General features: G+C 36.7%; 1 protein-coding gene across 1 annotated transcript; it reads left to right on the forward strand.

Moving 5' to 3' along the window:
* The first annotated feature begins 377 nt into the window (after positions 1–377).
* On the forward strand, positions 378–15,054 carry LOC117673804 (arylsulfatase H-like). Its single transcript, XM_034431440.3, has 10 exons — positions 378–693; positions 4,892–5,026; positions 6,692–6,813; positions 7,460–7,582; positions 8,054–8,477; positions 9,770–9,906; positions 10,601–10,735; positions 11,928–12,090; positions 13,237–13,358; positions 14,659–15,054. The coding sequence occupies exons 1-10, from the start codon at positions 662–664 to the stop codon at positions 15,027–15,029; spliced, it is 1,764 nt and encodes a 587-aa protein (XP_034287331.1). The 5' UTR covers positions 378–661; the 3' UTR covers positions 15,030–15,054.
* Positions 15,055–15,759: the final 705 nt, after the last annotated feature.

Here is a 15,759-nt window from a genome sequence, read left to right on the forward strand (position 1 = left end):
TGTGCCTGGACAAATGGTCAGTGTCCTATAGTCGTGCTGGGATAAGCTAGTCATGCAGATCAACCTAACACGATTCAGCAATCAATGTTTCAACACTTTGCAATAAGGATCACAAAAAATGAGGATGGAACTGCCACTTCGCACGTACAAAGGAGCCAGGGCTTCAATCAAGAGTGTTGCAACTACCAATTTGACTTTTCTTTCCTGTTCCTCACCAAAACTAGAACATAGTTCAGGGGGATGGGGGTGGTTGATTTGTTGCTTTATGGGTTGATTTTATATCTTTGAATGAACTTGATTAGAAAATAAGAAAATATGCTTTAATTGCTTTATTTTTGTCCCTAAACTTGCTGAACTCCTTTAAACTAATAGAAGCGGGTCTTATTTTCAGGGAAATGCGGTAGGTGGGGACCAATTTCCGAAATTATGAGCTACAGTCACAAGTGAAACTGCAACCAAGAGAACATAAAACCTTCACTGTACTTTTTAAAAAAACTTTATAAAGTTTCAACAAGAGATAAAAGAGGCTATAAGAAAAATTCAAGCCTTCCCACCACGGACTTTGAACACTGCCATTCAAGGCCTCAGGTCAATTTTTAACAACAAAGTTAAACCCTGAGATGTGCTGTTATTTTATATCTTCTTTGCTCTCTAGTGAAGAATGCCTAGCCAACTGAGCCACAGGGTTGTCAGGTAAGAAACATGATTTTAACCTGATTCTGGGTTAGTTCATGTGATTGTGTCAGCAACATCCATAAGTAGGATGGACCCACAAAGGGGTGGGTTAGACTTCAGTGGTGGGTTGCTCCAGGTTCGCACCGGTTCACAAGAACCGTTAGTAAAAAAATTTAGTAGTTCGGAGAACCGGTAATAACATTGGCTGGCCACGCCCCCAAACCGGTCCCTGGCCCAGTTGCCGCTCGCTTACCCCGCCCACCTCATCAGAGGCTTTTTTTTTTTTTTTTTACTTTTAAAAGCATTTTTTGTACAACCTCTTCGGCTGAAAAAATGTTTTTAAAAGTTTTTTAAAAAGCCTCTGATGATCGAGTGGCTCAGCTGGGATTTCAGAGGCTTCTAAAACCATTTTTTTCTGCAACCTCTTCAGCCGAAGAGGTTGTAGGGGAAAAAAATCTCTTTAAAAGCCTCTGGCGATCCCAGCTGACTTGCCTGATCATCAGAACTTCTAAAAGCATTTTTTTCTGCAACCTCTTAAGGTTGTAGAAAAAATGCTTTTAAAAATAAATAAATAAATAAAAGTTGGCCACGCCCGCCCAGTCACATTACTCCCCCCCCCACAAACCATGCCCACAAAATAAGCCACGTCCACAGAACTGGTAATAAAAAATTTTAGAACTCACCCCTGGTTAGACTGACAAATGTATTGCAGCATTGTGAGCTAGGCTGGCACATTTTCTACATGAGTCATGGCCTGCTAAAGGTGGCATGACCCTTCAATCCTGATTTCTCAACATGAGACTGTGTGAACAGTGCTTATGCTGTGTGGTTTCTAAAATAGAAATATTTAAATTGATTAGAAATTTCTGTTAAGGAGTGGTTAAGGAGAGTAGACTCAGAAGAGATATCCCTTTAAACTTATTATTTGATATTTCAATGATAAAACCAATAACTCCACTTCATTATTTCAGCTTTGTTCTGTTGCCTTTCTTGTTCATAAAATTTATATATTTGGGCTTATGACAGAGTATGTGTTTATGAGAGGAGATATACTTACTTCAATAAGTTTCAATCTCAGAAGGTCTAAACACAGCAGGCTTTAAATCATAGCAATTATTGATTGAAAAGGTACTTGTAATTTCTCTAACATGTGGCCTGCATCTACATACCAACCTATCATCCCCTCCCTTTTCCTTTTGTCCTTCACTACACCCCAATTTAAATTCTTCATCACTTTAACCACTCTGAACATCTGATTAAATGACCTGCAGGCTGCAGCCCACAAAGCCCTTTGAATAAAACATGTTGGGCAAAAAAGATGTTACCAGACTCCTGGTTTTTTTTAATCTACACATAAACAATTTTTAAATTCATTGTAGACTTGGAAAGCAAGAAATGAGGAATGGAGATCAATTTTATGCTTGATTTATTTGCTTGTTCCCCCCACTCCCATTACTGAAATCTTTTAGATAAAGGTAGTCCTTGACTTATGACCACAATTGAGCTCAATTTTTTTTTGTTGCTAAGTGAAACATTTGTTAACTGAACTTTGGCCCACTTTACAACCTTTTGTGCCACAGTTGTGCCACAGTTGTTAAGCGAACCACTGAAGTTCCTAAGTTAGTAACATGGTTGTTAAGTAAACCCAGCTTCTCCAGTGACTTTGCTTGTAAGAAAGTTCCAAAAGGAAAGTTCCAAATGATCCCAGGACACTGCAACCATCATAAATACATGCCAGTTACAAAGTGTTCAAAGTTTGATCATGTCACTATGGGGATACTGCAGTGGTCGTAAGTGTGAAAAATGGTCAGAATTCACTTTTTTCAATGCCATTGTAACTTTGATCACTAAAGGAACTGTTGTAAATCGAGGACTACGTGTATACTTAAATCTTCCCCTTTTGCAGGGCAGATCTGACATGCCATTGAAAGGCTGATGGGGCCCTTTGTATACATCTGCTTTAGGATGGAATTGCTTGCCCCAACACTGTTGATAATGGACCATAGAAAACTTTTCCTTTCCAAATCATTTCTATTTATTTATGCATTTATATGGCTATCCAGCTTAACCCATGTCACTGTTGATGGCATACAAAAATAATAATACAAAACTAATACAAAATTACCCAGTTTTTTTGGACTATAAGACACACCTAGATTTATAGGAAGAAAACAGGAAAAAAGGTTTTTTCGCCTCCCCGGCTCCCAGAAACACTCAGCAATGCTCCACACATCTTGTTTTCGCTAAAAACATGCCTGTTTTTAGCCTACAGAGTAGGGGCGGGGAGGGCGAAAAGAGGGTTCGGGAGCCCAAAAACAGGCCTGTATTCAGTCTATAAAACACACCGAAATTTTCATCCACTTTTTTGGGGGGAAGTGCGTCTTATACTCTGAAAAATATGGTATATTATAATTATTAGTTGATTAATAGAAAAGTCATGCACTCTTCTGTACACAATAGAATTCCTTATGCTACTAGGCTCGAAAAATTGTGTTGCTTATGGTCAGACCTAGGTATTGCATACAAAATTACAGTATTTATAATTATAGTTATAGTAATGTTAGTATAATTATAGTATAGTATGTTTTACCTGTAAATGACTTTTTCTGTTTTAATCACAATAGTACACGTACGAACAACTGCTTTAAACTCAATGTAAATCGCTTTAAACTGGACTGTAAAAAATATTATTTTTGTAATAGAGTTGTCAAAGTCTGGAGTGCCCTACTTGATTCAGTTGTCTTAGCTACAAATTTTCACATTTTCAGTCACAAATTGACTTCTGTGGACCTACTTCATACTTAAGTGGTCAGTAGAGGGGACATGCATAAGTGCACTAACATGCCTATTGTCCCTGTCATTGTATTTGTATTCTCTTAGCCTTGTTCTTGTTTTTGTTCAACAAATTCCAATAAATAAATAAATAAAATAAATAAATAAATGAATAAAATAACATATCATTAAATTAATTTAGGATGAGCTAGGTGGCAGTATAAGCCAATGTAACCTAATCTCAGAAATCAAAGCTGGATTGGAAGAAAGCTGTGGTAAATTCTGCCCAAGAAATTACCAAGAGTTGAGTAAAACTGGAAGATTTTATCTTAACACAATCTGGGGAACGATGGTCTCAAAATAAGAATTACAAATATTCAATGGAAGGACTTTTCTGTCAGTTCAAGTACTGAAGTGTGAATGAGTGTGTAAATATAGATAGATATGTATAAATGTATGATTTTTATGAAATTGTTGAGAGAATGCCAAGAGAATATTAAATTTTACGGTGAAATCTTAGAAGACTATGATGTAGCTTTTAAAATAACAATTTTAATTTATGATTCAGAAATAATTTTATTAAATATTGAATCATCCCATCTATCAATTTAGCGTTATCTATCTATCATCTATCTCATATAAGATTTGTTCATTGATGCGAGTTTCCAGCATTGATGTTTCATTTCCGGCAATTCTTGTGTCTTTCAAATTCAATTTCAACAACTATTAATTTGGTTCAAAGTTGATGATTTATTTATTTATTTATTTATTTATTTGTTTGTTTGTTTGTTTGTTTATTTATTTATTTATTTATTTATTTATTTATTTATTTATTTATTTATTGAATTTATATTGCCGCCTAATCACCCATGGCAACTCAAGGCGGCTTACAGCGTTCATGCCATCATTATGAAAGGTAAAGTTCAAAATCTGTGTAGTTGTGTCTTTTTTGTTATTATTCATGAATAGATGCTGCCTTTTTCATACTTGTAATTGCAAATGTCCAAAAGGAGATCAGAATTTATGAGGGAAAAAAAGGCTGAGATTCCCAATAAAAAGGTAAGGAAAAGAGTTCACTAGAAGCTGCATTACAAGTCAATCTTAATTTAGGATAATTTACAGTGTGGCCAGTCTACAGACTTCACACAGCACTCTTTTCTGCACCTGCCTTGAGATCGTAGGGAGGTTTTGACACAAAGTATATGGCATACCAGGAAACTAAGTCTTTCTTGTAATATTTTCTATACGCATAAGCGCACCAGCATGCCTATCGTCCCTGTCCTAATGTTGTCTTTTATTCATATCCTTTACATGTATTTATAATTATGTTTACACTTGTATCTGTCATAAAATACACGCTTGATGAAATAAATAAAATAAAATAAAATAAGACAAATATCCCAACCATATAAACCTCTAATTCAAATGGGTTTTGTCTCTGCAGTCTAGTTGCTTGGGTGGTTTTCTCTTTATTTTCCCAAACATATGGAATAAATGCATCAAGACCCAATATTTTGTTGATAATGGCAGATGATCTTGGATATGGAGATTTAGGATGCTTTGGTAACAATACCATCAGGTAAGTGTAAAGTTTAAAATGTGCCAGGGATATTCTGCGACTCTAGGAACCATGAAAGCACAGTTCAGGGAAAATATGCAATGTTTCTAATGAGAGGAGCGGAGACTAGAGGGAATAAAATAAAGTAAGAAAATGAATGTGTCTTTAAAACTATTATACATGAATAAGCTAGATCCTTTCTATTAAAAAAAAAAACTAGACCAGATTAGCAATGTTTTGCCTGCCAGACGTGGCTCAAAGGAATCACAATTTTTTACTTGAGTTTTTTAATTGTGTGTTTTGGATAGGAATGTGGGAAAGCAAGAGGCAATTGCTGCAATGCAGACAATGACCAATCTGACCTGGGAAGAGAGAGTTTAAAAAGTTAAGATGTCATTCACAAATGACATCTTTTGTTACGTCATAAAGGAAGTGGCTTTAGATGTAGGATGTATACAATCCACATTAAAAACAGGTTTGCTTCAAGGGTTCAGTTGCAGTTCCCATTTTAACAAGCAGGAACTGAACCGCTGCCTGGCTATTTTCCTCCTGTCCTGGAAGATCTAGTAATTTGACTGAAGGATTTGCAAGGCTGTATTCTAGGCCAATCCTCAAGGACATCATTTTTTCCCCTGTGGACAATTTTATGCTATAAGGGACAAGTGTACCATAAACCAGTGTTTTTCAAACTTGACAACTTCAAGATATTGGATTTCAACCTTGGCAACTTTAAGATTTGTGGACTTCAACTCCCAGAATGTCCCATCTAACATTTTAAAGTTGTCAAGTTTGAAAAACACTGCCAAAAACTGTCTTAGCACTACTGCTGATTTCCTTGGCCATTCAGGTTTTGTGTTGCTTCCCATACCCATCCCTTTGCTGTGGTTGGAGAACAGCTGCTAACTGTCAACTGAAAATTTTATTTGCCATTATCTCAGTTACACCTTTGAGGTTTTTACTTTCTTGAAAGCAAAATTCCTTGTGGTTTTGTTCATTTGCCTTTCAATTTATACCATAACAAGTCCATGACAGAAGCACTGAAGAGTTTGTGTAAATTAAATTGGAAATTGTAATAATCACTACAGAATTTTTATAGGAGATGATATTATTAAGATAGGCAAGTGAAGCAAAGCACAACTATATATTATTGTGGACTTTTTTTCAGGAATGAATGGGTAACAAATATCATGAATAAAGAAAAGAAAATAGTTATACTTTCAAGCAAATGGGATGATTATTGTAGTTTTTAATTTACATTTTTATCAGATATTTATTAGCTTTTGGTTTAGTTATCAGTAAAGTAGTTATTTTATGAATCTTAAAATAGCTACGAATTTTCATGTAACTTCTATTTCCCAGACCTAGGAAAGTGGTTCTGGGCGCTACGATTTGGATGTCTTCAATTATAGCCTTTTGAAACCTGAAGAAAACTAAAAACTAAACACAATAACAACAACAATAGTATGTCTTGTGACCTCCTAAAGGTTAACAGATATTTTATTACAATACACTTAATTGTATTAGCTCTCTATATATTGGAATAATAAAAATATGTGATATAAAACAATCATTTATTATCTGCATAATTCCCAAGAGTGAGTGTGTACCAAGGAAAAGTTCATTTGTTTAGAATGGTAATTTCCCCTAATCATACTTTACAAGACAACTCTTGGTTTTTCCTTCCAGGACTCCTAATATTGATCAGCTGGCAAAGGAAGGAGTAAAACTCACTCAACATATTGCTGCAGCTTCAGTGTGTACCCCAAGCAGAGCAGCTTTTCTGACTGGCAGATACCCCATCAGATCAGGTTGGCACTTCCTGTAGTAATATATGTGATGAATAATCCCCTACAGAAGGGTTTGCTTATTGGCCTCACCTTACATCTCTAAAGGAAGTAAAGAACTCTTATTTTTTAGATCACAATATTCTTGGGCAACCACAACGTAACCCAGGGCTGTCCAACCTTGGCAACTTTAAGACTTGTGGACTTCAACTCCCAGAATTCCCCAGCCAATCATACCAATTCGCAGAACCAGATCTCCACACTCTTCTAAGGATCACTCACCTCTGGGGATAAAATGTTCCAAAGGAACTGTACGATTTTATTTGCCATGCGAACAGGACAGAGTATAAAAGACGTCATAAAAATTCCTATGTTCTGTATAGAATAACAGACTTGGAAGGGACCTTGGAGGATTTTTAGTCCAACGAAATTAAACAAAATTACTCTTGTTTTAATAAAAATGGTCAGAATGCATATTGTAAGCCTGAAGGCTTACAAATAAGGAAAGCTGTTATCCTTTCATGCCTGCATTGCTTTTCTGCTGCATAGCAAGATTATTCTCACATTTCTGTCTCCAAACTTACAGCTTCCAGCCTATTCATCACTTCCCGTCAGGTGGGTAGTTTAGGTTGAATATAAGACTAATTCCTTTCTCCCGTTTATATTTTAGGCATGGTGTCTCAAATCAAAAAACGTGTTTTCATTCGGACTGGTGCTTCAGGAGGCTTGCCTGAAAATGAAACAACATTTGCTAAATTGCTTCAGCAGAAAGGTTATGCCACTGGTATTATAGGTACAATATATAGAAGCTTTATTTCTCACTTGACTTTCATCTGCTGTTTCTCTGTGTTAAATCTCACGCGTCTGTAGAAAGGGGGCAAGCTTACAATTAAGACTATTGATGTTGGGTTATTTTTGCATTCTTTCTTTTTCTTTCTTTTTCTTTGCTGAAGTTTAGAATTCCCCTACTGTTAGGTTACTTCCAGTTGAAACGTTGCACAATAAATCTGCCTTTACTTTTTTTTTTTTTTACTAAATTTTCTATGGAAGGAAAATAATGGGGGGAAAGCTGGAAACATATAAGAGAGAGGGAGGGAGGGAGGGAGGGAGGGAGGGAGGAAGTCAACAATATTCTATTATTCATTTCATATGACTAAATTGGACATCATGTTACCTTTATAACATAACTGGAATCAAAATCTATTAACATACAATAAAAATCATGGTTTAGCTGGTGACTACCAATCAACTTTTAACTTTTCAGGAAAATGGCACCAAGGGGTGAATTGTGAATCCCGTAATGATCATTGCCACCATCCTTTAAAACATGGCTTTGATTATTTCTATGGTATACCATTGACCCTACTAAATGAATGCCAGGCTACCAAGGATCCGGAAGTCGATGTAGAGCTGCAAGCTACCTATTGGTTTTGCACACAGATGGTTGCCCTCTTAGTGTTTACTCTTCTTCTGATAAAGATGGCTACTTCGTTCCCTGTGAAATGGAAAACAATTGCTTTCATAACTTTTTGTGGTGTATTATTTTTTATTTCCTGGTTTGCCGATTATGGATTTGCAAGATACTGGAACTGTATGTTGATGAGAGACCACACAGTTATTGAACAACCAATAAACCTAGAAAATGCTGCCTCCAGGATAGTGAAAGAATCTGTCACATTTATTGAACGGTAACTAACAAAATTATTAAACTGACTTCAAAGTAACTCTTGTTTCAGATTGGATAGAAAAGATTTTGATTTCCATGCAGGTTGTGTCTAAGAAGGGAACAGGAGGGGTAATATGTTAAGTTGGAAGCAAACTATCACCTCCCTGTTTGTATGCATTTATAAAAATATATACCTTGATACTAGACTGAAGTATTTAAGCCAAGCTGTCTGTGTTTCCAGTGTTGATCACATACATCTTGCATGAGGAGCCATAATGCTTCAATTAAGTGGCCACGGAAGTGACTGCTTCACTTTTCTGGCAAGGTGAAAAAGGTAAACGTTGACAATGTTGACAACATTGCAGGTTTGCTTTCAATGATTGTTGAAACAGTCAGCCTGGAAGACCTTGAATGCCTGCCTTTGATGATTTTGGGCAATCGTCCCACACTGCTTCCTGAAAATGTTTCTTAGCCCACTTATTTCTTCCTGATGGAGAGGCCAATAAGGAAAAGGGAGAGCAAAGTGTGCTACAGAAGATTTTCAGTGCTGCTGACCTGCCTCTTCTCTTGCCAATGGTTGGTGGAAGCAACAGCTACCAACATTTTGCCCTTGACTGACACTGAATCCTCATAATTTGATTGAAAAACCTTACGTGTCTGCCAAGGACACCCTGATCCAATTGGTTGTTTTGTAATCAAAGAAAGCTTTGAGTTGGTGTACCTAATATGCCACTACTGCCCATCATTTGAGAATATGTGGTAGATAATATCCAAGACAATCCTCCTGTCAGCAGAGACAAATGTCTCTCTCAGGCTGGATGGCTCTAGCAGAGCACATGCTGGCACTTCCAAACTGGAAACCTTTTTGATGCATGCATGGCTCATCCAGACTGGGTGGCCATGATCTGGATGGTTGGTGGGAGGGCCTTTAAAGACATCCAAAGCAAAGTAACACAGTCACTTTCCTTCATTGTTAGAAACAAAGGACTTTGCAAAACAGCTTCAATGTAGTATTACCTGCAAAGCTTTGTCAAAACCTGGCTGGTTCCTATTAAACATTATTATTTTTACATTGTGAATTCAACAATAGATAAAGATAAAGTAGCTTGATTGTAATGATCAAGGGAACTGATGAGAGAGCTGTTATGATTTATTGTTCACTCTTTTGGTGATTATACAACAATAGAGAAGCAGAAAAGTTTGGGCATCCACTAAGATAAGTTAGGTATTTTTAACTATGAGTCTTATTGGTTCTTATTGGTTCTTGTTTCTGTCATTTTGGGTAGAATTAAGTTTCTTATATTTATTTCTCAGAAACAAAAAAAGACCATTCCTGCTCTTCGTTTCCTTCTTCCATGTCCACACACCCTGCTTCACCACAAAGATATTTCATGGGAAAAGCCAGCATGGTTTATATGGAGACAATGTAGAAGAGATGGACTGGATGGTAGGTAAGTAAGATAGTTTAATGTTTAAAGGCCCTCCAATATCCACACCATGGCCACTCAGTGTGGATGACTCTCTGGCATTCCCCAAGTTAGCTGAGGAATTCTGGGAGTTGAAGTCCATACATCTTAAAGTTGTCAAGCTTGAAAAACACTGATCTATTGTCTATGGGTCAAAAATCTGGGAATTCTTTTCCCTCATATTTTTCTATAATATACAGTATACAGTAACATCTTTACCATCCAGCATCTTTCAGTTGAAGGAAATATTTCATTTGGCAGCTGATTTCAAATCCTTGGAAATAAAAGCTTACCATTCCCTATCAGTAGTTCCCATTGCTAGAGCTTAAACATGCTCCTTTTTCATCCACATCCAAATCTTCAATTGACAGATACAGTACAAGAATGTCTCTTGTATAACCTTGAGATAATTTGGTGGCAGAAAAAGGTAGAGCGATGGTATTGTGAAGCTATAGTATATTTGTGTACCCTCCATGTGAGTGTTTTTGTGTGTATCACATTATAGTTACATTTACATGTTTTGTAATTTTTATACATTTTATATGTATATTGCATATGCATATTTTCCTAAATACTTTTGTAATATTTTAAACTGACAGTATCTGGCAACATAATCTATAGTTATATAAAGGCAGTGTTTTCTTTTAAATGAAGTGTTGGGCTTATTCTGATTATTTAGGAAGAATTCTTGCTGCTGTTGACAGAGTGGGATTAAGGAACAAGACTTTTACTTATTTTACTTCTGATCATGGAGGACATTTGGAATTTAGAGAAGGGAACATCCAGGTTGGTGGTTGGAATGGTAGACTTAAAGGTATGAAAGTTTTGTTTCTGTTATCCATGTACTTAGATCACTGTCATGCCTCAGATATGGGCTATCTTTGGGAAGTATGGAAATGTGAGTTTCCAAACATATAGACAGTGGTTGTAGTAACCAATTATTGTATTGTTTTTACTGGCATCCTGACCATTTTTAACATGCTGGTTTCACCTTTTAAGGGTTTTCATATGTTGAGACTGGGCTATCTGAAAAATTACAAACATTATTAGTTTGAAGAAGCCTTAGACAAGTTTCTTCCTGGAGTTCCAATGCAATTGGTAGTGCTATTCCTTCTCTGTCTAACGTCCCTTGATGTCTTCTTTTTTCCCCCCACAACCTGAAAGTGATCTGAACATGGCTGGCTCAGGAATTCAGGGAGCAAAAGTCCACAAGTTGTAAAGTTGTCATAGTTGCCCACCCCTCTCCTGTGGCATATGTTATAAGCAAAAAACTCTGCTTCACCCAACTGGGGCTTCTAGCATTTTCTAGTATTTTCACTGAAGTATTTTGCAGGTGTGAGGGTGGCAGTTAACTGAATCCATAAATGCAGGTGTTGGCGCTTTCTTTACAGCTTTGCTTGACTTGCCTTCACTGATTTATTACTGCTGACAGGGTTTTAGAGTTGCTTCTGTGACTTGTGAATCATAACCGTTACACTCCTAGCCCTTGAATTTCACCCATTTATACTTCTCTGAATCCTTGATGAAAAAGCCTTTTCAATAATAATATTCAAGTTGATGGAATAAGAGGAGCAACCATGGTTTGATCACTTTTGGACACAAAGCAAATATTGTTTTATTTCCAGGTCTTTTAAGATCTTTAAAAATCTCATTTTCTCAAGTCTTTAAAATGTTTAGGTTCATTCGGAGGGGGTTGCTTATTGTTTTTAGTAGTGGTTTGATGTACTGTGCAACACGGGGATATTTTCTTTATACACTCATAGTTGCCTTTCAGCAACTGACAAAAAAAACAACAACAACATAGCAATGAAATGAAGAAAGAAATAGTGATCCATAAAAGTGGTGAGTTGTTGATCAACAAGAGTCATAGCTTTCCCACTACTACATTAATGAGTTTTTTTTTTCTTTGTCTAAACGAAACAAGTGAACTGTAGGATAAAATCAATCACTTGTAATTTTGACTTCATACAACTATTATCTTTTTCCTATTGCTACTCCTGATGCAGGTGGAAAGGGCATGGGAGGTTGGGAAGGAGGAATCCGTGTGCCTGGAATAGTTAGATGGCCAGGAAAGGTCGCTCCTAATACTGTTCTTGATGAACCCACAAGTCTGATGGATATTTACCCCACTGTGGCTCATTTGGCTGGGGCATCAGTGCCACAAGACAGGTATGCAGTTTTGTTCTAAAAGTGAATGAGATATTCAATATTAACTAAGACAAACATGCAAAATATATTAAAAATTAGGCTATGAAAGAGTTTGATTTTGAAGACGGTAATGGGACACCTAAAAGCTCAAATGCTGCACAGTGAAGCAACTGGGTCCCCGTCCTCCTCCCCCCCCCCGCCCCCGAATTGTATGTATAAGTGGAAGATGTGTCTTTTGAGTTCACTACCCATCACAGCCACCAGCAGCAATTAGGTTCCTGGCATAATGTTTTCTATTGTCACGTGGCCTAATTTGAGGACAAGTAAAAATAGAAAAACAAATGCACCAGATGTGTTAGATTCTGCTTGCTTCCTAAAAAGCTCATATAGACACTCATATAAACCCTAGATGAACTGCCTGGTGAGTTTTGCAGGCAGCCCTGGTTCACACATTTCTTTATCAGCATGTCTTGACATCTCTGTAAATTAGATATATCTAAACCATAAGAGAAATTTGAATACAACTTATGTTTTCTAAGTATAAGTATGCATTCCCCCAACATTTTAGGAGCCTGGATAGCTCAACAGACTAAAAAGCCTATTATTAACATTCAGCTGTCTGCAATTATTTCAAGTTCGAATCTCCCCAGGCTCAAGGTTGACTCAGCCTTCCATCCTTTCTAAGGTAGGTCAATTGAGGACCCAGTTTGTGGGGGCAATAAGCTGACTTTGTATAAAATATACAAAAGTATGAAGGCTATTGCTTAACGCATTGTAAGCTGCCCTGAGTCTCTGGAGAAGGGCGGCATATAAATCTAATAATAAAAAAAAACATTTTAAATTTATTTATTGTACTCCATCACATTCATTATAAGCTTTATAATTTACATCAAGTTCTTGCACAACTTCATAGTCCTCCTTTATGTAATTACAGCAAATCTATGAGCACTATCCATGAAACTGGGGGTGTGTGTGTCAAAACTTACTAGGAAAGAAGAACCTGATTCAGATAAATAAATGCCAACACTGGCATTAATGGTTTTTACATTCTTTTTATAATCCTTGTAATTTTCAACAAAGTCCTCTCTTTAGACTTTGCCTTGAACCTTTTGGCAGCTATATTAGTCAGGGACAACCCTTTCATAGACGTATTGTTCCTTTTGGTAGGATAATTGATGGGAAGAACTTAGTACCTTTACTGCGGGAGGAAGTTAAACACTCAGAGCATGAATTCATGTTTCACTACTGTGGGTCACATTTACATGCAGTGCGTTGGTACCAGAAAGAGAGTAAGTATAAATTGTCTCCCTTGAGTATATGCTGTAAATTTCCAGGTGTGTGTGTGTGAGAGAGAGAGAGAGGGGGGGGGAGGGAGGGAGGGAGGGAAGGAGGGAGAGAGAGAGAGAGAGAAAGAGAGAAAGTACAAACTCTACTTTATTTTTCCTCGATTTAATCGATATGCCATGCCATGTAGCTTCTGGGCCACAATTTGACTTGGTATGCCAATGTTACTTTGCATATCCCTATACACCCGTATAGAAAACAACGATACATCCCGATTTTTAAAAAGTGCCATTCAGTACCGCATGATTTTTCATTTACTATGCATAGATTCATGCTTGCATGCTGTAAAGGTGGCTTAACCTGTGAAGAGATTATAAAACAGCCCAGGTTTGTTCCTTGATACTGTTTCTCTTCTACGGGTTGCCATTCTTATCTTGGGAGTTTTTCATTCTACTGTACAGCTACTTTGCGGTTCTGCAAAATTGAAAAATCAGTAAGGTTTGACTTCATTTCCTTTTAAAAAAACTTTTTAAAGTTGCCTGGCTATCAGTTTTTTTGGAAGATGTGCTCTGCAAACAAATCACCAAGTTGCACAATGGATGCCATGGATGTATTTTTATGCCTCATATATGATTAGTTGATTTGTCTCGAAGATAAAAATCAGTTTTGCATGCTATATTCCAAACGCAGGGCAAAAATTTGCTATGAGTAGCTCTGAATTATTTTTTCTCCCCTTTTGCAGTTCTACATTTTATTCTTCTTCAAAGCAACAGAATTGTTAAATATGTATATTGCTTGATTTGAAAATGATCCATCATTCTAGATAATTATAAGATGTTTAACTCCATAGCCAAGTTTATGACTCTAGTTTTAATATATTTGGCAATGCTGTTGGAATTCAAGACCATCCTTCACATAAGGCAGTAGCTGAGTTTGCATGAAACATTGTCCCATACTTAATTGAACTACAGTTTATTGAATCAACCCAATTTCCTGAGGTCACATATAAAATCACAGTCAAGTTGGTATTGGATGGATGGATGGATGGGTGGCTGGATAAATGAATGAATGAATGGATGAATGAATGAATGAATGAATGATGAATGAATGAAAATTCAACAGCTTGAAAAGGAACCAATCATATCTCTCTTTTCTGACAAATTATCAAGGCCCAAACCAAGGTGGGGAAATGTCACAGAAGTAAATTAGTGGAATTAATTCAAATCTCTTTTCAGTGTTGTGGATAGACTTGGGAAATGACAGGATTATATGATAGCTACTGAATATCTATTTGCTCTCTTAAAGGTGGTGCGCTTTGGAAAGTCCATTATGTAACCCCAAACTTTGAACCCCAGGGGGCCGGAGCCTGTTATGGAATTAAAATGTGCCAATGTTTCGGTGATGAAGTAACCCATCATAACCCTCCTTTGCTTTTTGATCTTTCACGTGATCTTTCAGAGACCAACCCCTTGTCCCCAGCTTCTGAACCACTGTTTAACATGATCATAAGTCAAATGGCAACAGTAGTGGCCAAACATCGTAATACTCTCACACCTGTCCCCCAACAACTTGATATGTACAATATTGTTTGGAAGCCTTGGTTGCAGCCATGTTGTGGGACATTCCCTTTTTGTTGGTGTAATGATGAAAGCAATAATGATACTATCATTAAATAGATTTTAAGAGAATTATTGAACTAAAGTTGTCTTAAATGTTTTCTTCATATAGTTGGTGAGAAATAGGATACTTGTAATGCTCCTTAAATGAGGAACATTACAAGTTCCTTAATTAGGATGGTGAGTTACAAGCTTATTTTGTCTGCAAATGTCATGATTAAACAATGTAATAGTTAATTGTATCAAATTAGTTGGCTAGCCCTTTGTAAATGAGATAACTGCTTCTTTCTTTGAGACATACAAACTATAACTGTTTCATTTTTTCTTAAATAGATCACCTCCTTATCAATATAGTTTTTTTAGACACATGCTTGTAGACAGCCAAATATTTCCAAGCAGTTTAAATTTTGAATCAACTGCAAGAAGCAGCAGCAGTGGAAACAGATGGAAACATCTGTTCTATGACAAGTGTTTGCTTTCTTTAAAATGTTCTTTTCAGATCACTTTATGGATATGATCCACAGGGGTACATAATTTGACCGTTATGTATTATTACTAGATACTTCTTTAGCATCACTTTTCCTTCCTGCCCCATCTATTTCTTCACATTCTTTAAATTAAGAGAAATATACAGTTGGCATCCTGCAAAACCTGGTGCCACACTCCAGCATAATCTCTATTTGCAAGAAACAAAATGGATTCTGTGTTGTAACAGAAGGAAGGAAAGGCCTTACAATTAAAATAGTGCCACTACGAAAGATAATGCCGTTTCCCACTGGGGTCTTAGGCC

The sequence above is a fragment of the Pantherophis guttatus genome, chromosome 5, assembly GCF_059756535.1.
Source record: "Pantherophis guttatus breed Tessera chromosome 5, ASM5975653v1, whole genome shotgun sequence".
NCBI classification, from domain to species: domain Eukaryota; kingdom Metazoa; phylum Chordata; class Lepidosauria; order Squamata; family Colubridae; genus Pantherophis; species Pantherophis guttatus.